We start from the raw sequence: 27101 nt of genomic DNA, 5'->3' as shown, positions 1-27101 counted from the left end.
AGAAATGCAAATCAAAACTACTTTGAGATATCACCTAACCCCAGTAAGAGTAGCCCACATAACAAAATCCCAAAACCAGAGATGTTGGCGTGGATGAGGACAAAAGGGCACACTTCTACACTGCTGGTGGGAATGCACACTAATATGTTTTTTCTGGAAGGATGTTTGGAGAATACTTAGAGACCCAAAAATAGACCTGCCATTCGATCCTATAATTCCTTTACTAAGTTTATACCCAGAAGACCAAAAATCACAATATAACAAAGACATCTGTACCAGAATGTTTACTGCAGCCCAATTCATAATTGCTAAGTCATGGAAGAAGCCCAAGTGCCCATTGACCCATGAATGGACTAGCAAATTGTGGTACATGTATACCATGGAATATTATGCAGCCTTAAAGAAAGATGGAGACTTTACCTCTTTCATGTTTACATGGATGGAGCTGGAACATATTCTTCTTAGCAAAGTATCTCAGGAATGGAAGAAAAAGTATCCAATGTACTCAGCCCTACTATGAAGCTAAATTATAGCTTTCACATGAAGGCTATAACCCAACTATTAGCACAAGACTATGAGGAAAGGGCCAAGGAAGGGGAAGAGAGGGGGAAGATTAGGGTGGAGGGAAGGTAATGGGTGGGGCCACACCTACGGTGCATCTTAGAATGGGTACAGACGAAACTTACTAAAGGCAGAATACAAATGTCTATATACCATAACTAAGAAAATGCCACGTAGGCTACATTGAACAGTTTGATGAGAATATTTCAGATTGTATATGAAACCAGCACATTGTATCCCTCGATTGCACTAATGTACACAACTATGATTTAACAATAAAAAATAAAAGAAAATACTTGATTTTGTGATGCCTTTCTAAATCCTTTTATCAAATCCCTTGTTTAGGGAAAAAACAAAACAAAACAACCTCTTCCCTGAAGGGAAAAAGTATGACAACTTCAAAGTTCTATTTGATTTCTCAAACTTGTCAGCTTAATGTGAGAAAATTCGAACTAAATAGATCACAATGAAATATGAAAAGTACATGTCCTCTTGAAAAATGCTCTGAATTAATTTTTACATGAAATAACAGTAGCATTTACAAAAACTCACAGCTAACATCAAAGTTAACAGTGAAAGAATAAATGATTCCCCCCACCAACATAAGACATGATGTCCACTCCCTACGCATTTATTCAACATTATGCTGGAAGTTCTAACCAAGAAAATCAGGCAAGAAAATGAAAATAAATGACATCCAGATTGGAAAGGCAAAAAGTAAAACTGTATTTATAAATGACATGACTTTGTATATAGAAAATCCTGAGTCTGGGCGGCGCCTGTGGCTCAGTGAGTAGGGCGCCAGCCCCATATGCCGAGGGTGGCGGGTTCAAACCCAGCCCCGGCCAAACTGCAACCAAAAAATAGCCGGGTGTTGTGGTGGGCGCCTGTAGTCCCAGCTGCTCTGGAGGCTGAGGCAAGAGAATCGCGTAAGCCCAGGAGTTAAGAGGTTGCTGTGAGCCGTGTGACGCCACGGCACTCTACCCGAGGGTGGTACAGTGAGACTCTGTCTCTACAAAAAAAAAAAAAGAAAGAAAATCCTGAGTCTATCACACACACCCACATGCGCACACACACAAACTATTAGAATTAAAAACGTATGTTTCTTGTAGAGCATGAGAAAAACATAAAAGTTCAATTGTCTTTCTATACATTTGCAATGAACAATGCAAAAATCCATTTGAAATAGTATTAGAAAGAACAAAATGCTTAGGAATATATTAAATTAAAGAAACAAAAGATATCATATTGAAAACTACAAAATGTTGAAAGAATTGAAAGAAGACCTACATCAATGAAAATATATCTCATGTTTAAAATTCAGAAGGCTTAATATTACGAAAATGGCAATAACTTCTCACCTTGAACTACAAATTCAATGCAACCTCTATCAAAATGCCAGCCCTGCATTTTGCAGATATTAACATGCTGATCGTAGAATTCTTATGAAAATTCAAGGGACCAAGAATAGGCAAAATAAAGACTCATTTTGGAGGTCTCACATGTCTCCTCTTGAAAATTACTACAAAGTTACAGTAACCAAGACAACGTGACACCATCATCAGTTGTAGACATACAGACCAATGGAATAGAATTGACATTTCAGAAACAAGCTCATACATCTGTGGTAAATTGATTCTTGGCAAGGATTTTATGACCGTTGGATGAGGAAAGAATAATTAGTTCAACATATGGTACGAGGACCATTAACAGCTATATGCAAAATAATGAATTTGAGACCTCTTCCTGACACCATTCAAAAAAATTAACTCAAAATAAATCACAGAACTAAATGTAACAGCTAGAACTATAACAATCTCAAACAAAAACGTGTGTAAATCTTTGTGACCTTGGATTTGGTGATGGTTTCTCAGCTAAGATGCCCAACCAGAAGCAAACATAGAAAAAGCAACAACTAGATGCTATCAAAATTATACTTGTTCTTTAAAGGACATCATCTAGAAAGTACCCTCATACCTCACTGGTGGGATTGCAAAATAATGTGGATTCTTACAAAAGAGTTTGACCAGGAGAAACAGAGCGTTACCATACGCCTCAGGTATTCCACTGCTGGATACAAGCCCATGAGAATTGAAAAGATATGTCCACACAAAAAGTGGTACATGAATAGTCAGAACAGCATTACTCATAACAATCCAAGATTGGAAACCACTCAGACTTCCACCAAGGACAAACAAGGTGTGGCACATACATGTAAGTAGAATAACATTCTGAAATAAAAAGAAATGAATGAACCTGAAATATGCCAAGAGAAAGAAATCAGACACAAAAAGCTATACATTTTATGATTCCATTTATAATTATTAAGAAAAGACAAATTCGTAGACATAAAGCAGTGTCTTCCAGGGGCTGTGGGAAGGGAGGTAATGGATGTGACTGATAATGGGTATGGAGATTTGGGGGGATGGTAATGAAAACATTCTACAATTAGAACATGCTGATGGCTGTACAACTCTAAGAATATACCAAAAAATCACTGAAACGCACTTGAAAAGAGTAGATTTTATACTATGTCAAGTACATTTTAATAAATGTTATAAAAATTTAAACAACAAAATAATGATGACACCATGCTGATCATATAAATATTCCACCACAAGTTACTACGTTGCCACCATCCTCTCAGCCTTTGCTATCTAGGCTATGCCTGGTGTATGCCTCTTTATTTAGGCCAAATATGTTCATTAACTTGGTCGCCAAATGATATATTTCTTTCTCTGCGCCCCCCGAAGAAAAAAAAATGCTATCTTGACTCATGAATTATAACTACCTTCTACCATCATATTTTTTCCTTTCATTCATAAACAAGAAAAATATGGATATTTCTAACCTTTAATTATTAGTAAGTTACAGAAATAAAACAGACACATACACAATTTTAGATCTTTCTTCTTTCATTAGAGAAAAAACATCAAATACAAAAATATAAACATAGACACGGAGGACTGAAATCACAAAGTACCCTGTTTTCCCCAAAATAAGACATCCTCCGAAAATACGACCTACTTACAGGAAAGATAAGATGTTCCCTGAAAATAAGACCTAGCTCATCTTTGGGAGCACACCTTAAAATAACACTGTCTTATTTTCGGGGAAACAGGGTAGTTGAAGAGACTGTCAGAAAATATGCAGGAGGCTTAAGAGAGGTGTCCAGTACGTGTTGTGTGGCACCTGCTTTCTTCTGACTTCCCAGTTTCCCATCTCCTGCAGAGGGCAGCCAACCCTAACTCTAGGTCACTTTTATACTAGAAAAGTTTAAGGATGTCTAGAGTACAAAATTGTCAACTCATGATCTAGCCAAACTATCACTGATTTTTGTAAAGCCAGAAATGATAGCTTCCTGATTACCTTTTATAAAATCCCAGTTTTTGTGTTAATATATCCTGATTTTACTACTATTAAAAGAGCTGAGTTTCCATATCCTTCAAAGTTTCTGACTCTTTTTTTTTTAGAGACAGAGTCTCACTTTATCGCCCTCAGTAGAGTGCTGTGGCATCACAGCTCACAGCAACTTCCAACTCCAGGGCTTAGGTGATTCTTTTGTCTCAGCCTCCCGAATAGCTGGGACCACAGGTGCCCACCACAACGCCTGGCTATTTTGTGTTTGCAGTTTGGCTGGGGCCGGGTTTGAAGCCACCACCCTCAGTATATGGGGCTGGCACCCTACCCACTGAGCCACAGGCACCACCCTGTATGTTTCTGACGCTTTACATTGGCCAGGTGACTTTTGTTTTCTGTGTACTTTGTCTCTTGCAAGGCTGTCCCACTACAAACTAGCTTACACACAGAAACCCCAGTATCTCTTGTCCAATCTTTGCAGCTTTGACATCTGGTGTGGGTTTTGGACCCAATAGATGTGACCAGCTTCCCAAGAAGTCTGACTCTGACACCTTTCTTAATTCCTACTGCTTTCTGCAGGTCTGTCCTGTTATCACCACTTTTGCCCATTACTTGTGGAGAATTTCCAGATAACCTGGCCTGTATCAGCAGTCTTAGCCTATCTTTGCCTGATTCATCTTAGAGATGAATGAATCCTAAGCCAAATACCAAAACAGTTTAAGGTAGAAAGGAGATTTTGTTTTGTTGTTTTTTTAAACAATTTTATTGAGGTGGAATTGACATACAAAGAACTGTGCATATTTAATGCATATAATTTCATAAGTTCAGACATATGTAAACACCCATAATGCCATCACCACAATCAAGGTAATTAACACCTGTCTCTACCCAAAGTTTCTTTGTGTCCCTGTGTGTGTTTTTTGTTTGTTTTTGTTTTCATACTTTGTCATAAAAATATTTAACATATCTACCTTCTGAACAAATTTTGAAGTCCATATTGTTAACCATAGGCACTATGTTATACAACAGATCTTTATAACTTATGCATCTAACATAACTGAAAATTTATACCCCTTGAACAACTCCCTCTTTGTCCCACCTCTCAGTCTCTGGTAACTATTATTGTATTCTCTGCTTCTATGAGTCTGACTGTTAACAGACTCCTATAATTGGAATCAGGCAGTATTTGTCATTCTGTGAATGGCTTATTTTTCTTAGCATACATGTAATTTCCTCCAAATTCATCCACGTTGTTGCAAATGGTAGGATTACTTTCCAGGGGGAAATGTTTTATAAAATAATACAGTGATGACCCTGAGACAGCAGAAGACTGCTAACGTACACCAAGAATTTTTGTTTTAAGTTTTATTAGATTAATACAGTTAGATAATTGTATACTTTATTTTAGTAAAGTATGTGTCAAACCTCTTATAATACATGTATTATGGACATGATACATTGCATTGGCCTAATAGCATATTATGCCAAAAGATCTGGATCTGAAGGAAAACATCTAGAATGGCAATAAATTCCAGAGGATTTATTACAAAAAATAAAATACCCCAAATGAGGGGAGTGATGGCCACACAAGATCAATTGCGTTCAGTGAATTGTGTTTAATTCTGGGAGTTCTATTTCATGATAGTGATTCATAAATTACTATTATGCAGGAAAATTTAAGATTTAGATTACAATAGTTTACACCTAGTGTCTATGTGACTAATTACAGAAATTAACATTGGAATTACTGTATGTTATCACAGAAGGCTGAGCTACAGCTGATAAGACACCTTTTGTCTTAACAGCAAAATCTCTGTTGGATATGTCTGAAAGTAGTATAGTTTGAATCATGAAAAGGATAATTCTCTGTCTGTAGATATGTTACATCAAAAGATGAATAATCATTTCCAGGCAGTTTTGGAAAATTCCTATAGTTGCAAGGAGGCTAGACTTCCTGAAGGTCCTTCGACATACTAGAGTTGAAAAGTTCTACGACAGGTGGAATTCAGATACTCACCCTTTCTCTACCTGGAAACCTGTGAAAGCTTCACAACAGTGTGGTTTCTGGAAAATATCTCTCAATAATGGAGATGGTGGCAGTTCAAACTAGAGACTCCTGGACTTTCTTTTACTTACAGGTTCAGAATTAGGAGTTCAGATCGCAATTTCTGAGTAGCCCACATACATATTACCAATCAAAAGCCATGATTCCATCTTGTAACTTCTTCATAATGCTACTCTACTCAATAGACTAATAGCATTATTTTCATGTAAGGCTTTGATATATTAAGAGGTATAATTAAAAACATACAGATGAAGTTCCCATAAGATTTACTTTCACCAGGGATGAACAACTGGGACATAAGAGCAATTAAAATGTGCTTTACTCATCCTTTGTGTGAAACTCTTTATTAACTCCCTTGTGTATAATATTCTGTCATAGCATTGACATGGTAGCAGTTGATAGATGAAGGGCTATCTTCTGAAGCCTAGCAGACATGATTCCAGGAGGTCCTCATAACAACAGCTTCCTATCTGAATATAATCTTTAAGATCTTTGGAGTTATGATTATCATCTTATTCCTTTTCTTAAGGCTTGGGGAAATAGTTAATTACATATAATTTTAGTGGAAGTAGCTTTCTATGGTTTTCAAGATACGTTACTTTTATGTGCATAAATCATTTGTTCATAATGATAATAGCCAAGCTTTATTAGACACTTATTATGTGTGTAATAATATTATTATATTCACTAACTCATTTGTTACATTTACTAACTCATTTAATATTTACTACCTCATTTAATTCTCACAACAGCTCAATGTGGAAGATAATATTAGGTTGTAGTTTCATATAATTCAACTTACTATGCCTACTTAAAAAGAAAAGACGCACACATAGTTTGTGTCATTTGTCCACACTTATCCAGGTAGTAAGTTATGGTTTAGTTTGCTCATAAAATTATTATATTTGGAATATTACACATATTTTCAAGCTTTTTATTCCACAGACATGCTATATCCAGTGTTATGTATTAAGACCTAAACTCAAAATTGCAAACTATGCTTTATTTTTTATTTATTTAATTATTTTGCTTTTAATTTCAGCTGGCTTTCACTCTTCTTAGTTTGAACTTTATTTTTTTTTTCTTATTTTCTTTTTTTTCTGTTCTTCCTTTAGTGATTCTCTTGCCCTTTGCCTCCCAAGTAACTGGGATTACAGGCGTACACCACAACGCCCGGCTTTTTCTTTCTTTCTTTTTTTTTTTTTTTTTTGGTAGAGACGGGGTTTCACTCTGGCTCACTCCTGCTCGTACTGGTCTCGAACCTCTGAGCTCAGGAAATCCACCCGCCTTGGCCTCCCACAGTGCTGGGACTACAGGCATGAGCCACCATGCCCAGCTCAAACTATGCTTTTTAAAAATTTTCTTACAATTGAACTTAATGCCTACATAGTAAAGAGTCATATAGGATTTACTTCGTGTCAAATAACATTTAAGCCCTTTACTACTTTATCCTTATAGATTTACCTATACAAGAATTCGTCTCATGTTATGGGTGAGGAAATTGAAGTCTAAAATGTGCATGAATATTTTATAAATAATTATGAAAACACAACATGCCTAAAACATGATCACGCCTGGCAAAATGAGAGATGTGTTTACCATACTTACCAATATGGTAGCCCTGGCCCTGTGTCATTCAAACTTTAACTAAATTAAATAGAACTAAAAATTCACTTTTTCTGCCAGAAAAAGTCAGCTGAGTCAGAAAAGGTTACACATGGTGCACTTCCATTTATATGATCTTCTGGAAAAAGAAAACCTATCTAGTGAGTAACAAACCAGTGGTTACCAGGTATTTGGACAGGGGAAAAGGTTGAATAGGTGAAGCAGAGAGACTCTTCATGGGTGTGTGTATGATTCTGCAGTGGACAATACGTAATAGTAAACTTCATCAAAATTGAAAGAATATTACAGCACAAATAGTAAACTTTAATATAAGTGAACCCCAAAAAGCTAATTAGGAGACAAGAGACCCCATGATACAATGTAGACTGTGGCAAAAGAGTCTAACTGCATTGTAAGTGTATGGCATAATTTCAGTGAAAGAGTTGGGGAAGACCGGACTGAACTTTGTAACATTAGAAATGAGTGGAGATTGCAGGATTAAAGATAAAATAAATTGTACGTAAGCACAGTACTTTAGTATACAAGGCAGTTGATAAAGTTGCTGGTAAAATGGTTTCCCACAGGCGTACAGGCTAACGATTGTGAAACCATTGTAATTTTTTCTACTAGGAATAAACAAGTAAATAAATGGGATATGGATAATACCAACTGGATGTGGATAATGCAGTGGAAGGTCACAGATAAACAAGGGGGATGTCAAATTAGAAGGTAATTCAGAAGACTTCAGGAAAAGAGGTTGACAATACAAAGGAAGGTTTGAAATCTTCATGGTCTACATAAATCTGCTCCATTACATAACTCAACCCAAATCTCATTCTTCACTTCTTTTTTCAGAGTCACCTAATTGAATGAAATTTGGGGGAGAGATGATCAAATATGGAAATAAGGAGTAAACCTCCTAAAGAAGTATCAAAGATAGGGAAAGATCTGATGGGCGAGGTGGAGGGCAAACATCATAAGGTTGTGTTATGGCATCTAGGTGTAAAGAGAGCCTTCAGATTTGTTTATTTGGAGCGTGCTAGAAAGAACAATTTATTAGAATGAACGGGAGAGATGAATAAGTAAGAAGATCTGAGGCTTTAGACCAGTGACTAGAGAGGTGTGGTAGCAGAAAGAAGCTGATAGTGATCGTTGGGTCTGTGGCCAGATGACTTTGAGATTTTTTTTGCACCCTCCTGGTCATGTGTCTTGTGAGCATGAGTGCAAACCACATCCTGCTCATTATGGGACTTTCCACTTAGTAAAACAGAACATGCCTTTATCTGATCCTTTGTGGTAGGATTATTTCCAGGCCGGAGTGTGCTTTAAGAGGGACCCTTAATTTTTCCGTGGCTTTTCTCTCAATGTCTAGTCGCTATCACCATCACATATGTAGATTAGCAGGCAGAGGGGCTTATGCAGGATTAGTTTAAATTTGGAAAATTAAGAACCCACGATATATGTGATTTTACCTAACAGCATGTAATAAAAGGAGACATTATTGCTTACATTTGAAAAGAAGTTTAAGTGGTATAGCTAACTGAATTTAGAACAGAGAAATGAGACAGTCCTAATCTAGTCCCAGCCTTGCGGGGAGGTTGCTGAATGAGCTCAGGTAATGGATGAGAAAGGGTCTTTTCAGCTGAGTGGCTGAGCTCATACACCTTACATCTGATGATGCAAAACTCAGTGGGTGTTAAGTACTCCTCATTGGAGTACAAGACAGCAGAGTCCTCTCTGTTCTGATAGTGGAGCATCCTGCCCACTTCATTCTTGGTACTAGTTCAACTGGCAAATTTTCTCAGATGACTTTTTTTTTATTGTTAGGGAATCATCGAGGGTACAAAGAACCAGGTAACACTGCTTGCATTTGTTAAAGTCCCTCTTATAATTGTGTCCCACCCCCAAGATGACATAAGTCATACTCAGTCTCCACATGCTCCTGAGTCTCCACCTCCACGTCATCCTTAGCTTTGCAGAGAAGTAGGGTGTCCATATAGTTTATCTTATGCAACAAAACACTCTTGAGGGTGTGGACAGTATTAAAAATCATGTGTAAATTCTTCTGGTAAAGCCATGTGTGTGGGCTTTCTATCTAGAGGGCCCTTCGCACTATGATGCTTTATCTCTTTCTTTCACTCCCATCTCTGTCAATCCCTTTTCTACCAATATAATTTTCCCTGCAAGCAACGTGCTCATTCCACGTCTACACAGCCACACGTCGTCCCTTCTCCCCGATTCTACACACTTCCCAACCTCTTTAGTCTTCACTCAGCCTCCACCCACTGATCTCTCACAGCCCAGCTCACATGTCACTTTCCTCCAAAGCCTGCAAAAGGGCCCTTTACAAAAGTAATCGGTCACTTCCACGTGCTTTTATTTTTCTTCTGTACCATGGTGTTGGGGTTATAATGAAATTATTCAAAGAAAGAGCACGGAAGTCACCTGCGGGATTCTAATCTGATCTTTATAACTTACTAGCTATAAAAATTTCTTAACTTCTCTGCATCTCTGTTTTCTTCTGCATAAAATAGGATAAAACTAATATTTCATAAGCTTGCCATGAGAATCAAATGAGTTAATGTAAGTGAAGTGCATAAAAAAAATACCTAGCACATGGTAAGACCCAAAAAGTGAGTTTTGCTGTGATTATCATATTTCATTATGAATAATTCCATTATTATCTGATTCTATCAGCTTTTTTTTTTTTTTTGAGACAGAGTCTCAAGTTGTCACCCTCGGTAGAATGCCATGGCATCATAGCTCACAGCAACCTCAGACTCTTGGGCTTAAGCGATTCTCTTGACTCAGCCTCCCAACTAGCTGGGAGTATAGGCGCCCACCACAACGCCCGGCTATTTTTTGTTGTTGTTGCAGTTGTTTAGCTGGCCCGGGCTGGGTTTGAACCCGCCACCCCTGGTGTATGTGGCTGGCACCGTAACAACTGTGCTATGGGCGCCAAGCCTCTATCAGCTCTTGATAGACTCCTTCAGGGCAGGGATCTTTTTCCTCTTTATAGATCTAGCTTAAGATTAGGATCTGCTGCAAAGCAGGCATTTGACAAATACGCACTGACTTACTTCTCCAGGTGTCTTGCAGCAAAAGAGATTTGAGGATGCCAATCCTGACCTTTGGCCAAAATGAAATCTAGAGAGAAATATTTCTATGTGCCCTTGGATCTGCCTCCTTGCCTTTCCTCCCTCCAATCATAAATATCTCTTTCTTGAACTGGGTATCATCGCATTTCTGTTGCTTTTGAAAAAGAATATACTATTAGTTGGAGAATTCGTTGTTCACTAGCAGAATTTCAGGCACAAAATTAAGCACACCTTGAAACAAGTGCTCTGACTACCCTGACTCAGGGTACACCTTCATGGGAATTGAAAGGCTGACTCAAGAAACACCTGCTGTGTCCTTGCTGTATTATGATGGTAAGAAAAAGAGTGAGAGGTCTGGAGCCACTTCCAGCAGTGTTGGGACATTACAAATTGTTTCCGCCACAGACTGGTAGACTTCAGGCATCCAGGGCCTCCTAATCTGTCTCTGAGAGATAGTTTATGAGATATAATATTGATACAGGATTTTTCCACTCAGGGTTAGGCAGAGAACTCCCATTTTTCAGGCTCAGGTGAGCTCAGACATCAGACTCCCATCTCTAGAACAAACATGTTGCAGGCCATACATACCCTTTGAGCCCTAGCAAGGTCATGAACCAAGCAGTCCCAAACATTTTGGATGGCTCCACCCTGAGTAGAGAACACACATCCTAATCCCCTCCCCAGACATAAACCCCAGCAGGGACCTAATAACCTTGCCCAAGGTGAGGGTCTGCATTCATTCATTTGCTAGAACACCCATTCAGTTTGTAAAGGTATTTTTCCATTTACCAAGTCCTGGCCAAAATATCTCCCAGGGACAATTATTTACCCCTAGACAAAGGACCCATGCAGGAAACCTCTGACTTTGGCCTCCTCCCTCCTTCCAGAGGCTGTTCACCTTGTACACCTGTTGCTCAATTCTTAAATTCCTGAGACCAAGGACTCACTGAAGAAATTCTAAAGTTTCGTTATTCACTATGAAGTAACAAAACTACAACAACATCCTTTCTAATGTCATTTAATTTTCCCCCAAGTCCCACATTGCCACACCTAAGACAGAAAGCAGAAAACCTGGAACTTCCAGTTTCTCTCAGAATAGCCAGGGGGCCAAGTTGGAGCAGGGAAGAGGGGCACACTCACACATTGGTTTCACCCCATGAATGGGGGGTTGGGGGGGCGGCAAAACCCCACCTATTGTTGCTCATTTCAGTCATTCTCCAAGCACTCACGTGTGCATTCTCCACGCACACAATTCCAACACATTTCTTGACTTGGGCAGACGTGATTTCCCACTTGAGCTGCCACTTAGCCATAGGAGGCAAACCAACACTTCCCCAGGCCCTGTGAAGGGAGGTCCAACTCCACCCTCGGAGTTCTGTCAGTCACACAACATTCATACACCCTTACACACCTCTCAACAGAACTGCCTGCGATCTAATGCCCAAGGAGTTGATCAGGCTCCGTCTTCCACTAAAACTGTAGTGGGACACCCAGATCAATCACACCTTGCCTTAGACATTTCTCTGCTTAGGTACCTGTTCCTGCATGCCAATCCTCCCGGTGTTTGACTCCTTGAAGACCCACAGATGGGGTCCTTTCTCAGCCCAGTCAAGGCGTCCACACAGGGAGGCCAAACTGCCTCCCTAGTGTGCTCTGTGGTTCATGTCACCCAGGCTGATCAGGGGTCCCCACGTTGGTGTCCAGAGGATTGGTGGCAACTACCAGGTGCGTGTTCTCTCCAAGGGTGATCTGGCTTCCCAGTCAGGGAACCAAAAATGTTGCAGGAAGACGAGGCAGAACGGAGAGAAATAGCACCCAAACACCATGTTTATAGGAGGAAGGGCTTTATTTACCAGCTGGGAGCTTACAGCATAGAAAAATTCCAAATGGCCGTGCTCCAACATTTTGTTTTTAACTAAAAAATGAGAGAGAGAGAAATTAACGCACAGAATGCTACTCCACAGTCTCTATTTAGCAATCTAAACAAGAGAGAATATAGAAGGACTTTGCTGTTATGAAGATGAATGATCCCAAACAGATTTGTATAAGAAGCATAGCTTTATCCAGGCATGGGGATGGTGGCTCATGCCTGTAATCCTAGCACTCAGGAAGACCAAGGAGGGTGGATCTCCTGAGTTCTGGAGTTCAAGATCAGCCTGAGCAAGACCAAGACCTTGTCTCTACTAAAAATAGAAAAAATAGCCAGCTGTTGTGGCATGAGCCTGTAGTTCCAGATACTCAGGACACTGAGACAAGAGGATCACTTGAGTCCAGGAGTTTAAGGATGCTGTGAGCTATGCCTTGGTACTCAACCCAGTGTGACTGAGTGAGACTGTCTCCCTCTGTCCCCCAAAAAGCATAGCGTTAAAGTATATTGGAAGAAATGTATTAAATAAATGCTTCAACTCTGGTAATAGCAAGCTACTAGGTAATGACTCATTATTGAGAAACTTTAAAAAAATTAAAATTGCATAGGATTCTGCCTTTAATAATGTGCACAATGCAAGGGTACATTTCAAAACAACTAAGAGTGTATTATAAATGTTGTACCACAAAAATAAGTAAGTGAGGTGATGGTTATGCTAGTTTGATTCAAACATTCCACATTGTACATCAAATCATCACATTGTACTCCATGAATGTATACAGTTGTGATTTAATAAAAATTATGTTTAAAAAAATGGGATAATACAAGGAAATATGATACACAAAAAGAAAATGCATTGGTCCATACCACCTAGTAGGTGCAGAAAATCCCACATCATCATCGTATGCGAGGATTCAAGAGTGAAATTTCACAGCCGAATAGAAGTTATTCTAGAGTTGTGCACCCATCTATCAATCTGTACTAACTCTCAGAAACACAGCCTGTTCTGTGCAGTATTTTTTTCAGAGCTGTTTTTACTTCCTTATTTCTCAAGGTGTAGATCAAAGGGTTCAGCATTGGTCCTACGAGATTCATCAGAATTTGGACCACAGTTCCCAGCATGGGGTTGGGTGTGGGCTGCAGGTAGACGGTGATGATGGGCCCATAGGCACAGAGGATGGCGATGAGGTGGGCACTGCAGGTGGAGAAGGCACGGCAGCGGCCCTCAGTGGTACGGATACTCAAGATAGACACTGTGATGCGAGTGTAGGATACAAGGATTAGGAGAAAGCAGACGAGAGATACCAGGCCTACATTGGTGAAGCTCACCCTCTGGGCTAAGGATGTGTCAGCACAGGCCAATGGCAAGAGTGCTGGGATATCACAGAAAAAGTGAGCCACTTGATTGGGACCACAGTACGGCAGGTTGAAGGTGAGGAAAGTCAAAACGCTGGAATGAATGCACCCTAACAGCCAGGTGCCCGCAGCCAGGGCCGCGCAGACTCTAGGGTTCATGATCACTGTGTACTGCAGAGGGTGACAGATGGCAGTGAAGCGGTCATAGGCCATCACAGTGTACAGGAAGCACTCGATGCTCCCAAGGAAATGGAAGAAAAAGAGCTGGGAGACACAGTCTTTGTAGGAGATGAGTCGGCTCAGTCCAACAAGGTAGAGAAGCATTTTGGGACAAGTCACGGAGGAGAAACCCATGTCAAACACAGATAAGTTCCCCAGGAAGAAATACATGGGTGTGTGAAGGCGAGCGGAAGAAATAACAGCCACGAGGATGGAGAAATTCCCCAGCAGGGTGCAGGCATAGAAGGGCAAGAATAAAACAAAAAGTATTGTTTCCAGCCCTTCTGTGTGTGGGATTCCCAACAGGATAAACTCCGTCACCACAGAGCTGTTCTGTGTTTCCATGGGAATCAGTCCTGGGGGAGGAATAAAAAGCAGAGGGCCATGACGGCGACAGGAGGCGGAGCAAGATGGCAGCCGAGTAACAGCTTCCTTGCATCTGGGCACCGTGAGTCTGGGGAGATAGGACTCCAGGCATCTCTGGCTGGTGGGAACTGCCTATCATCACTCCTATGAAAATACAGGGAGTCAGCGAGAGACTTCTGGACCCCAAGAGGAGGACTAAAACAGTGGAAAGCCGGCAAGTGGTCGCGTGTGTTCAATCCGTCTAAACCCGCCCACAACTGTAAGTTCAGTAGCAGCGAGACTGCAAACCAGAAAGGCCTTACCTGTGAACTGTTTTGATGTCCTTGGACTTGGCACTGAGTTGAACTGCCTTGGGGAAGGCCTGAGCGGGAGTGCGGAGAACTTTGGCCGTTGTCTAGGGCCCCAGTCTGAGCCACTGAGCCAGACGGAGCTGATAGTGTTTGGTGGTGGGTCACACGGATCCATTGTCAGGGATCTGCCCCGGCAAGCTCTGCCCTCAGGGTCGCAGAGCTAGAAACGGGTGGGAGCTGGTAACCCAGCAACCAAGTAGCCTAAGGGTGGGGTCTGAGCCGCCTTGCAGCCCTAACCCTCAGGGGCAGAGTGAGATCGGTTTTGGCACACTGAGTAAGTGCATAGCCACTTCAGCAGCGATTCCAGCGAGAAAGCTGGGAAAGCTTCTGCTCAGCAAGTTTACAAGTTCAAAGTGCCTTTTAAGTAGGCTGAAGAGAGATTTAGGGTGTCTACCTGCTGGGGTTTGAGAAATCAGCAGCCTCCAGTCGTATCAGAACTGTGACTAACATCTCATACCCCAGAAGACCACGTGTTGCCCAGACAATATTCAATAACATATACAAACTGCTTTGTTTTTGGTTGTGTATTTTTTTCTTCTTTTATTTTTTTGGTTTGGTTGTTTTTTTTGTTTGTTTATTTTGACGTTGCTGATGTTCTTTTGTTTTTTTAATTTCAATCTTTTCCACACAGATCCCTTTTTCTTTCTCAATTTTCCTAGTTTAATTATAATTTCCCATTGCTGCCTTTTTTAATAACTTCAACTTCATTTTTGCTAGTGTTTCTACCGATATAATTTGGTTTTTCACCCAATTTTATCCCCGTAAAGTTTTCTGTTTGCTTCTTTTGGTTTGATTTATAGCATTTTTGTCTTTCCTCTCTACTTGGTGGAGGTGGGGTACTGTGTCTGATCAGGTTAGCAAAGAGCTGCTGACCTCAAGGGAACCACGCAACTGGGCACCCCCAGAAGGTGGGGTTTTTTTAAGGTTGTGTCAAAGTACCCTACTGTACACCTATATTGCCCTGTCTCCCTCTTTCTGTGCCTCTCTTCTTTTTGTCCATATTCCTTATACCCACCCCCTCTCCTTTCTCTATCTTTCTTTTTTTCTTATCACTCGGTCCTCCTTTCTTTCATCCCCTTTTTTTGCTCTTCAACCTTCTCACCCTTCTGGTCCTATAACCCTTAGTCCACAGGCATAAGAACTTAAAGAGCAAAAGGAAGTGAAAGGAAAATTAGGGCAAGGAAACAGATAAAAGAAATCACTCATGAGGAAGAATCAGCAGAAAACTCCAGGCAACATGAAGAACCAGTCTAGAACAACCCCACCAAGGGACCATGAGGTAGCTACTGCAGATGATTCCACCAGTATAGAAATGTTAGGAATGACAGAAAGGGAATTTAGAATACACATGTTGAAAACAATGAAAGAAATGATGGAAACAATGAAGGAAATTGCTAATAAAGTGGAAAATAACCAAAAGGAAATCCAAAAACAGAATCAAATAAGAGATGAACGATATGAAGAATATAAAAAGGATATAGCAGACCTGAAGGAACTGAAACAGTCAATTAGGGAACTTAAAGATACAATGGAAAGTATCAGCAACAGGTTAGACCATGCAGAAGAAAGAATTTCAGAGGTAGAAGACAAAGTTCTTGAGATAACTCAGACAGTAAAAGAGGCAGAAAAGAAGAGAGAGAAAGCAGAACGTTCACTGTCAGAATTATGGGACTTTATGAAGCGTTCCAACATACGAGTTATAGGAATTCCAGAAGGGGAAGAAGAATGCCCCAGAGGAATGGAAGCCATACTAGAGAATATTATAAAAGAAAATTTCCCAAACATCACCAAAGAGTCTGACACACTGCTTTCAGAGGGATATCGGACCCCAGGTCGCCTCAACTCTAACCGAGCTTCTCCAAGACACATTGTGATGAACCTGTCCAAAGTCAAGACAAAAGAAAAGATTCTGCAAGCTGCCAGGAGTAAGCGCCAGTTGACCTACAGGGGCAAATCCATCAGAGTTACCGCAGACTTCTCTAATGAAACTTTCCAAGCAAGAAGACAATGGTCATCTACCTTTAATCTACTTAAACAGAACAATTTTCAGCCCAGAATTCTGTACCCTGCTAAGCTAAGCTTCAGAATTGATGGAGAAATCAAATCATTTACGGATATACAAACATTGAGGAAATTCGCCACAACAAGACCAGCTCTACAGGAAATACTTCAACCTGTTCTGCACACTGACCTCCACAATGGATCAGCAGCAAAGTAAGAACTCAGAAATCAAAGGACAAAACCTAACCTCCACACTGATGCAAAAGATAAAATTAAGCAATGGACTCTCACCAAATAAGACGAATAGAATACTACCACACTTATCAATTATCTCAATAAATGTTAATGGCTTGAATTCCCCACTGAAGAGACATAGATTGGCTGACTGGATTAAAAAACACAAGCCATCCATTTGCTGTCTGCAAGAAACACACCTGGCCTCAAAAGACAAATTAAAGCTCCGAGTCAAGGGTTGGAAGACAATTTTTCAGGCAAACGGAATTCAGAAGAAAAGAGGAGTTGCAATTTTATTTTCAGATACATGTGGATTTAAAGCAACTAAAGTCAAAAAAGACAAAGATGGTCACTTTATATTGGTCAAGGGAAAACTACAACAAGAAGACATTTCAATTCTAAATATTTATGCACCCAATTTAAATGCTCCCAGATTCCTGAAGCAGACCTTACTCAGTCTGAGCAATATGATATCTGATAATACCATCATAACAGGGGACTTTAACACACCTCTTACAGAGCTGGACAGATCCTCTAAACAGAAATTAAACAAAGATGTAAGAGATTTAAATGAGACCCTAGAACACCTATGCTTGATAGATGCATATAGAACACTCCACCCCAAAGATAAAGAATATACATTCTTCTCATCACCCCATGGAACATTCTCCAAAATTGATCATATCCTGGGACACAAAAAAAATATCAACAGAATCAGAAGAATTGAAATTTTACCTTGTATCTTTTCAGACCATAAGGCACTAAAGGTGGAACTCAACTCTAACAAAAATGCTCAAGCCCACCCAAAGGCATGGAAATTAAACAATCTTCTGTTGAATAACAGATGGGTGAAGGAAGAAATAAAACAGGAAATCATTAACTTCCTTGAGCATAACAACAATGAAGACACAAGCTACCAAAACCTGTGGGATACTGCAAAAGCAGTTTTGAGAGGAAAATTCATCGCTTTAGATGCCAACATTCGAAAAACAGAAAGAGAGCACATCAACAATCTCACAAGAGATCTTATGGAATTGGAAAAAGAAGAACAATCTAAGCCTAAACTCAGTAGAAGAAAAGAAATATCCAAAATCAAATCAGAGATCAATGAAATTGAAAACAAAAGAATCATTCAGAAAATTAATGAAACAAGGAGTTGGTTTTTTGAAAAAATAAATAAAATAGATAAACCATTAGCCAGACTAACTAGAAATAGAAAAGTAAAATCTCTAATAACCTCAATCAGAAACGATAAAGGGGAAATAACAACTGATCCCACAGAGATACAAGAGATCATCTCTGAATACTACCAGAAACTCTATGCCCAGAAATTTGACAATGTGAAGGAAATGGATCAATATCTGGAATCACACCCTCTCCCTAGACTTAGCCAGGAAGAAATAGACCTCCTGAACAGACCAATTTCAAGCACTGAGATCAAAGAAACAATAAAAAAGCTTCCAACTAAAAAATGCCCTGGTCCAGATGGCTTCACTCCAGAATTCTATCAAACCTTCAAGGAAGAGCTTATTCCTGTACTGCAGAAATTATTCCAAAAAACTGAGGAAGAAGGAATCTTCCCCAACACATTCTATGAAGCAAACATCACCCTGATACCAAAACCAGGAAAAGACCCAAACAAAAAGGAGAATTTCAGACCAATCTCACTCATGAACATAGACGCAAAAATTCTCAACAAAATCCTAGCCAATAGATTACAGCTTATCATCAAAAAAGTCATTCATCATGATCAAGTAGGCTTCATCCCAGGGATGCAAGGCTGGTTTAACATACGCAAGTCTATAAACGTTATCCACCATATTAACAGAGGCAAAAATAAAGATCACATGATCCTCTCAATAGATGCAGAAAAAGCATTTGATAAAATCCAGCATCCTTTTCTAATTAGAACTCTGAAGAGTATAGGCATAGGTGGCACATTTCTAAAACTGATTGAAGCTATCTATGACAAACCCACAGCCAATATTTTACTGAATGGAGTAAAACTGAAAGCTTTTCCTCTTAGAACTGGAACCAGACAAGGTTGTCCTCTGTCACCTTTACTATTCAACGTAGTGCTGGAAGTTCTAGCCAATACAATTAGGCAAGACAAGGAAATAAAGGGAATCCAAATGGGAGCAGAGGAGGTCAAACTCTCCCTCTTTGCTGACGACATGATCTTATACTTAGAGAACCCCAAAGACTCAACCACAAGACTCCTAGAAGTCATCAAAAAATACAGTAATGTTTCAGGATATAAAATCAATGTCCACAAGTCAGTAGCCTTTGTATACACCAATAACAGTCAAGATGAGAAGCTAATTAAGGACACAACTCCCTTCACCATAGTTTCAAAGAAAATGAAATACCTAGGAATATACCTAACGAAGGAGGTGAAGGACCTCTATAAAGAAAACTATGAAATCCTCAGAAAGGAAATAGCAGAGGATATTAACAAATGGAAGAACATACCATGCTCATGGATGGGAAGAATCAACATTGTTAAAATGTCTATACTTCCCAAAGCTATCTACCTATTCAATGCCATTCCTATCAAAGTACCTACATCGTACTTTCAAGATTTGGAAAAAATGATTCTGCGTTTTGTATGGAACTGGAAAAAACCCCGTATAGCTAAGGCAGTTCTTAGTAACAAAAATAAAGCTGGGGGCGTCAGCATACCAGATTTTAGTCTGTACTACAAAGCCATAGTGCTCAAGACAGCATGGTACTGGCACAAAAACAGAGACATAGACACTTGGAATCGAATTGAACACCAAGAAATGAAACTAACATCTTACAACCACCTAATCTTTGATAAACCAAACAAGAACTTACCTTGGGGGAAAGATTCCCTATTCAATAAATGGTGTTGGGAGAACTGGATGTCTACATGTAAAAGACTGAAACTGGACCCACACCTTTCCCCACTCACAAAAATTGATTCAAGATGGATAAAGGACTTAAATTTAAGGCATGAAACAATAAAAATCCTCAAAGAAAGCATAGGAAAAACACTGGAAGATATTGGCCTGGGGGAAGACTTCATGAAGAAGACTGCCATGGCAATTGCAACAACATCAAAAATATACAAATGGGACTTCATTAAACTGAAAAGCTTCTGTACAGCTAAGGACACAATAACCAAAGCAAAGAGACAACCTACACAATGGGAAAGGATATTTGCATATTTTCAATCAGACAAAAGCTTGATAACCAGGATCTATAGAGAACTCAAATTAATCCACATGAAAAAAGCCAACAATCCCTTATATCAATGGGCAAGAGACATGAATAGAACTTTCTCTAAAGATGACAGACGAATGGCTAACAAACATATGAAAAAATGTTCATCATCTCTATATATTAGAGAAATGCAAATCAAAACAACCCTCAGATATCATCTAACCCCAGTGAGAATGGCCCACACCACAAAATCTCAAAACTGCAGATGCTGGCGTGGATGTGGAGAGAAGGGAACACTTTTACACTGCTGGTGGGGACTGCAAACTAGTACAACCTTTCTGGAAGGAAGTATGGAGAAACCTCAAAGCACTCAACCTAGACCTCCCATTCGATCCTGCAATCCCATTACTGGGCATCTACCCAGAAGGAAAAAAATCCTTTTATCATAAGGACACTTGTACTAGACTGTTTATGGCAGCTCAATTTACCATTGCCAAAATGTGGAAACAGCCTAAATGCCCACCAACCCAGGAATGGATTAACAAGCTGTGGTATATGTATACCATGGAATACTATTCAGCTATTAAAAAAAATGGAGACTTTACATCCTTCGTATTAACCTGGATGGAAGTGGAAGACATTATTCTTAGTAAAGCATCACAAGAATGGAGAAGCATGAATCCTATGTACTCAATCTTGATATGAGGACAATTAATGACAATTAAGTTTATGGGGGGGGAAGCAGAAAGAGGGATGGAGGGAGGAGGGTGGGGCCTTAGTGTGTGTCACACTTTGTGGGGGCAAGACATGATTGCAAGAGGGACTTTACCTAACAATTGCAATCAGTGTAACTGACTTATTGTACCCTCAATGAATCCCCAACAATAAAAAAAAAAAAAAAGAAAAAAAAAAAAAGCAGAGGGCATGGAAGAATGCCCTGGCTTGCTGTCAGTGGAGTGACTGTACCAAGTAAATAATTGTTTTTAAACTCAAATGACTGTTTTGATTCTAAGTTTTAGAAAGACTACTTGTGGAGCCCGCGCCGCCGCGATGGCGGAGGACAGCGAGTCTGCGGCCAGCCTGCAGAGCTTGGAGCTGGACGACCAGGACACGTGCGGGATAGACGGGGACAATGAGGAGGAGACCGAGCACACCAAAGGAAGTTCCGGAGGGGATTTGGGAGCCAAAAAGAAAAAGAAGAAACAGAAGAGAAAAAAGGAGAAAGCAAATTCCGGGGACACCAAGTCAGACTCCGCCTCTGATTCCCAGGAGATTAAAATTCAGCAGCCCTCCAAGAATCCCACCATCCCAATACAGAAGCTGCAGGATATCCAGAGAGCAATGGAGCTGTTATCTGCGTGCCAGGGCCCAGCCAGGAGCATTGATGAGGCCGGAAAACACAGATACCAGTTCTGGGACACACAACCGGTACCCAAACTAAATGAAGTCGTAACATCTCACGGTGCCATTGAACCGGACAAGGACAACGTGCGCCAAGAACCGTATTCTTTGCCCCAGGGCTTCATGTGGGACACTTTAGACTTGAGTAACGCTGAAGTGCTCAAGGAGCTGTACACGCTGCTCAATGAGAACTACGTGGAAGACGATGACAACATGTTCCGCTTCGACTACTCGCCCGAGTTCCTGCTGTGGGCTCTGCGTCCCCCAGGCTGGCTCCCCCAGTGGCACTGTGGGGTCAGAGTGTCTTCAAATAAGAAACTGGTGGGGTTCATAAGCGCCATCCCAGCAAACATTCGGATTTATGACAGTGTGAAGAAGATGGTAGAAATCAACTTTCTTTGCGTTCATAAGAAACTGAGATCGAAGCGGGTAGCCCCAGTGTTAATCCGAGAGATAACCAGAAGGGTGAACCTGGAGGGGATCTTTCAGGCTGTGTATACAGCTGGCGTTGTTCTGCCCAAGCCCGTGGCCACGTGCAGATACTGGCATCGATCACTAAACCCCAGAAAGTTGGTGGAAGTGAAATTTTCTCACTTGAGTAGAAATATGACTTTGCAGAGAACAATGAAGCTATATAGACTGCCAGATGTTACAAAGACATCAGGTTTGAGACCCATGGAACCAAAAGATATCAAAGCAGTTCGAGAATTAATCAACAATTACCTGAAGCAGTTTCACCTGGCGCCAGTGATGGACGAGGTGGAAGTAGCCCACTGGTTCCTTCCCCGGGAGCATATCATCGACACATTTGTAGTGGAGAGCTCCAGTGGAAAACTGACTGACTTCCTGAGCTTCTACACGCTCCCTTCAACAGTGATGCACCACCCAGCTCACAAAACCCTCAAAGCCGCCTACTCTTTCTACAACATTCACACAGAGACGCCCCTGTTGGACCTGATGAGTGATGCACTCATCCTGGCCAAGTTGAAAGGATTTGATGTGTTCAATGCCTTGGACTTGATGGAAAATAAGACTTTCTTGGAAAAACTCAAGTTTGGTGCAGGAGATGGCAATTTACAGTATTACCTGTACAACTGGAGATGTCCGGGAACAGATTCCGAGAAGGTTGGACTTGTACTACAGTAGATGGATATTTTTATTTCTAGAACTCTGACATCATTTGTTAATATTCTATTTAAAGATTTCTGGAACTGCTATTCCAAAGAAGAATAAAAGCACAACTTAAATGAACCCGAAGCAGTGGATAACAATCAGAAAAGATGAAAAATCCCTGTGTGACCAATAGTGTCCATGTCCTAGCTGGGATGGTAAAATTCATCCTTTTTTCACTGTTTACACATTGGTAAGAGGGATGAAAGGGTACAGAAGAGCACATTCTTCTAATGTTCAAACTTTGGTTGTCTCTTCATGAAGAGAGAGGTATTTTTCCTCTAGAAAAGGGATTTTTTTTCTCTGTGGACTAAAAGGTCACAGAATCATGTAAGAAAATCTTTGCTGTTATGTGAAGATAAAGTGCTGCCTTTCTATTTATTAAATGTATTTGTCCATGTAACAGAATGAAGGATCCACTTGGAAAATTCTTACTTCTGTTGTACACGGTATCGTTGGGAACCTATATGGAATTAACACTTCCGTAACTCAGTGACCAGTGGTGGATGGTGAAAGTGGGGAGCAGTATAAACATGTACCGATGACGAGTCCATCTCTTTCTCCCTAAGCAAAGTTGCCAAATCAATAAATATACAAATGCGTATTTTGTTCTTCACCAACAATCAGTGGATTATTTCAAAAGCCAAGTTTTGTACACACGTTGTGTACCCTCTGAAAGAGCATATGCCCCTTGACTGACCAGACTTTGCTGCTGCTACGAAAACTCCACTTTCTTCTCGGCAACATCAAGGATATGTGAGGAAAAGGAAATGAAAGCTGTCAAGTCAAAAGAGATGCCCGGTGGAATTTATTAGTGCTATCAGGACATTGATAGTTTGAATGTTTTTATTACTTATGCAAAATTGCACATGTTCCTTTATGCTGACTTTAATTTATCATGAAAACTGTCATGCTAATGGAAGATATCTTACTTGTAAATAACTATTCATAATTTTGTTACTGCCGGTGTTTTTACCTAGAATTTGAAAACAAAGCTTCATAGTGTACATAGACGTGTATATATTGCCAGTCACCCAAGGGAAAAGATGTTACAAGAAGCCACATAGACTGGCCTTGTCTCAAACACAAAATAGATACTTCCTGCCTTTACTGTAAAAAAAAAAAAAAAAAAAAAAAGAAAGACTACTTGTGATCCCAACTATAGGGCATTATAATTAGAATATAACTAACTGCCATAGACCACTTAACAGAATCTGTAGCAAATGTTATTATTGCACTCATTTCAAATATAGATGCCCTTTATTAGAAAAGATGTTTCAAATGTTAAAATTTTTGAAGAGAAAGACAAACCTTCCCCCACCCCCACCAAACATATGTTGCTTCTCGCAGGGTAGAGGGATATCAAGTCTCAGGATCATTCAGTGTATTTTTATATATACAACTTGAGCTTCACTGTATTTGTGAGCCACTATTCATGACAACATTTTGTTTTATTTTAATGTTTTCTTAGAAAGGGATCACAAACAACCTTGTAAAGCAGGTTGACCACATATTAATGTGGGCATATTAACTTCATTTCCTCAATATTTTAGGATTTCTCTGTTTGCCTCCATGGCACCTGCACCCTGAAAGAAGCTTGGCACTGTGCTCTGAAAGTCGACCAGACCCAAGAAAAGAGCTATGCATAATGTAACTGCCTCTAAGAAGGGCCTGGCTGTCATACATCACAGAAAGAATCAAACCGAAGGTATCTGGGTGAAGGTTATTTAGAGTTTCCATTCTTTAATCATATAAAATCAAGTCCAAATTTCAGGATCTATAAAAGAAAAACCGGTCATTTTATAAAAAGGACAGCTGCACTCAAATGATTATAGCAGCACATTAGCAATCACAAAGACATGGAATCAATCCAAGTGCCACCAACACATGAATGGATTAATAAAATGTGGTAGACGAAGAACTACCCAGCTGTAAAGAAAAATGGTGGTCTAGTATTGCTTGTGACAACCTGGAAGAAACTGCTTCTAAGTGAAACATCACAGGAATGGAGAAATAGGTACATGTACTCAAAATGAGGTTGGAACTGACTGACCAACACTGAAGTGCGCATATGGAAGTAAATCTCAATGAAAATCAACCTGGGAAAGGGAGAAGGATGGGTAAATTCACACCTATTGGGGAATGGTGCATGCTGTCTGGGTGAGGACACACTTACAACCTTGACTCCATTTGTGCAAAAAACAAAGTATGTAAATAAAATACATGTGCCATTAATATCCTGAAGTTTAAAAATAAATAAATAAAGGAAAATAAGAAGAATGAAGTTTGAAAGCTGATGGACTAACATGGTGGACTAAAGAACAAACCAAACAAGTAACATCCCATTCTTATGGCCAGTAACCCCAGGCTCCTATTCATCCTAAACTCTGGGAAGATTTGTTAACCAAGGACTCCAAGTCCTCTTCTCCACTGAATATGTGATGCATAAAAGAGAAGTATCAAAAGACATGCGTATGGCATTTAATTTGACTTACAGGGAGGAAATTTGGTCCTTTCGCCATCTGTCTTTCTAGGATCTTTAGCCCAAATTTGCCTTTGACATCCCACCATAAGCCAGGGTCATGGATCTCCTCCCATGATCTGAATCTCCTTATTCTTAGCCAAATAAACTCAGACTGCATGACATAAAGTTGAACATGCCTCTGTCTTCTGTAAAGATGTCTTCCAAGACACTAATATTAATAGGTACATTGTTTTCTTCTATGTGGAAATTTAAATGTCCTTGGAGCCCTTGGGACCTTGTTCCTGAATGGGCCTATTCAAGGAGGTTGTTGAGCCAAGGGAGTAATTAGATGTTACTGAACTATCTAGTTGAAATGGATATGGTAGTGTTTCCCTTTGCGACATTACTGTGATATGAACTAGATGGAGCCAAACCTATACTTCCTATGTCTCAGAATGGTTTAGGAATGTGAGAAAAAAGTGAAAGGTACATCTCAATCCTAGGACATATACAGAATCCATTTACTCAATTTCAGGAGATTGGAATTAAAATAACAACTTTATACCTCAGACTTGTAAAAATATCTCATTTCAAATGCTTAATCACTGTTTTCCTCAAATAGTCCATTTTTTCTGCCGCTCTTCTGGTCCTTCTTTCTTTCACTTCCCTAGACTGGATCCTGATATATCAGACATGTAACTTTCCCCCTAAAACCGCTATTGGATAACTGTCACAGTAGAAAGTAAAGGACAGGTCAATGACCAAAAAAAGAAAAATAATATTGAGTCAAGGTCAATGGCTATACAAACTCCTACCCAAATCAAAACCATCTGTGATGAATAACAACCTTTCCAGACAACATCAAACTCAGCAATTGGTGAGATGTGTGCAAAATATTCTATAACAATTGGCTCCTGTCCTTGGGAATTCATGTGTATTTTACATTCTTCCAGAGAATTAGAAATGGCAGAAAGAGCATCTCTTAATCTAATGAGGATTTTGAAAAATTCTGGGTAGGTTGGCACCATGAAGTTTTGTGGGGTTTGCCTTTATGGAGAAGTGAGTGGCAAGTTGACCCAACACAGCTAGAATAAAAGGCATATATATATATATATATATCCTGCTTTCTTTATTTTCTATAGATATCTATATTAAATAGATATAGATATCAATTTATCTATCCTGTCAAACCAAGGCCACCTCTGATTGCCAGTATCACTCTGAAAACCCAGTTGGTGGAGTTAGTTATACTAGAACTAGGTAGGTCCCGAGCACAGGTGATGATGGGGGTTTGGTCCCTATAGAGACCAATCACTGCCAACAGAGTTTGCCTTTCTGTGATGATAAGAGGACATCATACTTCATATTTCATACTTCATACATCATACTTCCTGGTGCTCTCTATCCATCTGACAGGGCCTGAGCCCACCACCAAATTAGCCATAACAGCTCCTATGCATGTATGACCACATCACACATTTTTGTCTTTCATCACAGAGCAGTCAGACTAAAGACAGCAGGAAGAGATTCCCTTTCAATAGAAACCCTCTCACCTGATACAACATCATCTTGTGACAACGGTTTGGTAACACTCATCAATGGAATATTCACACCCCAACCTCATGGTGGTTTATGAATGGAACGCTCATGGAGTGATGATACTGGGAGAGGAAAGTTGAGCGACTTCTGAGGTGGTGATGCTGAGATCTGAAATCTCTAAGGTGAAAGCATTTATATTTAGGAGAAAGAGTAGTGGTCATTTACCTTTATAGCCATCTAGGGTACGAGGACCAGAGGA

At 40.0% G+C, this 27101-nt stretch overlaps 2 protein-coding genes across 3 annotated transcripts; one reads left to right on the top strand and one right to left on the bottom strand.

The window, feature by feature from the left end:
- Nucleotides 1–13537: 13537 nt before the first annotated feature.
- On the bottom strand, nt 13538–14476 carry LOC128588979 (putative olfactory receptor 10D3). The gene has a single exon (XM_053595828.1). The coding sequence runs from the start codon at nt 14474–14476 to the stop codon at nt 13538–13540; it is 939 nt and encodes a 312-aa protein (XP_053451803.1).
- A 6834-nt stretch (nt 14477–21310) lies between these two features.
- On the top strand, nt 21311–23429 carry LOC128587874 (glycylpeptide N-tetradecanoyltransferase 2). Of its 2 annotated transcripts, XM_053594330.1 has the most exons (2): nt 21311–22794; nt 22871–23429. In XM_053594330.1, exons 1-2 carry the CDS (start codon nt 21319–21321, stop codon nt 22913–22915), a joined length of 1521 nt encoding a protein of 506 aa, XP_053450305.1. In that variant the 5' UTR covers nt 21311–21318; the 3' UTR covers nt 22916–23429. The 2 variants fall into 2 exon arrangements, with proteins under 2 accessions (XP_053450305.1, XP_053450306.1); XM_053594331.1 differs by having other exon boundaries at nt 21311–23429.
- Nucleotides 23430–27101: the final 3672 nt, after the last annotated feature.

Source organism: Nycticebus coucang, chromosome 6 (assembly GCF_027406575.1).
Source record: "Nycticebus coucang isolate mNycCou1 chromosome 6, mNycCou1.pri, whole genome shotgun sequence".
NCBI classification, from domain to species: Eukaryota; Metazoa; Chordata; class Mammalia; order Primates; family Lorisidae; genus Nycticebus; species Nycticebus coucang.
Note: the sequence above shows the minus strand (reverse complement) of the source record. Positions and strands in the feature narration are given on the sequence as shown.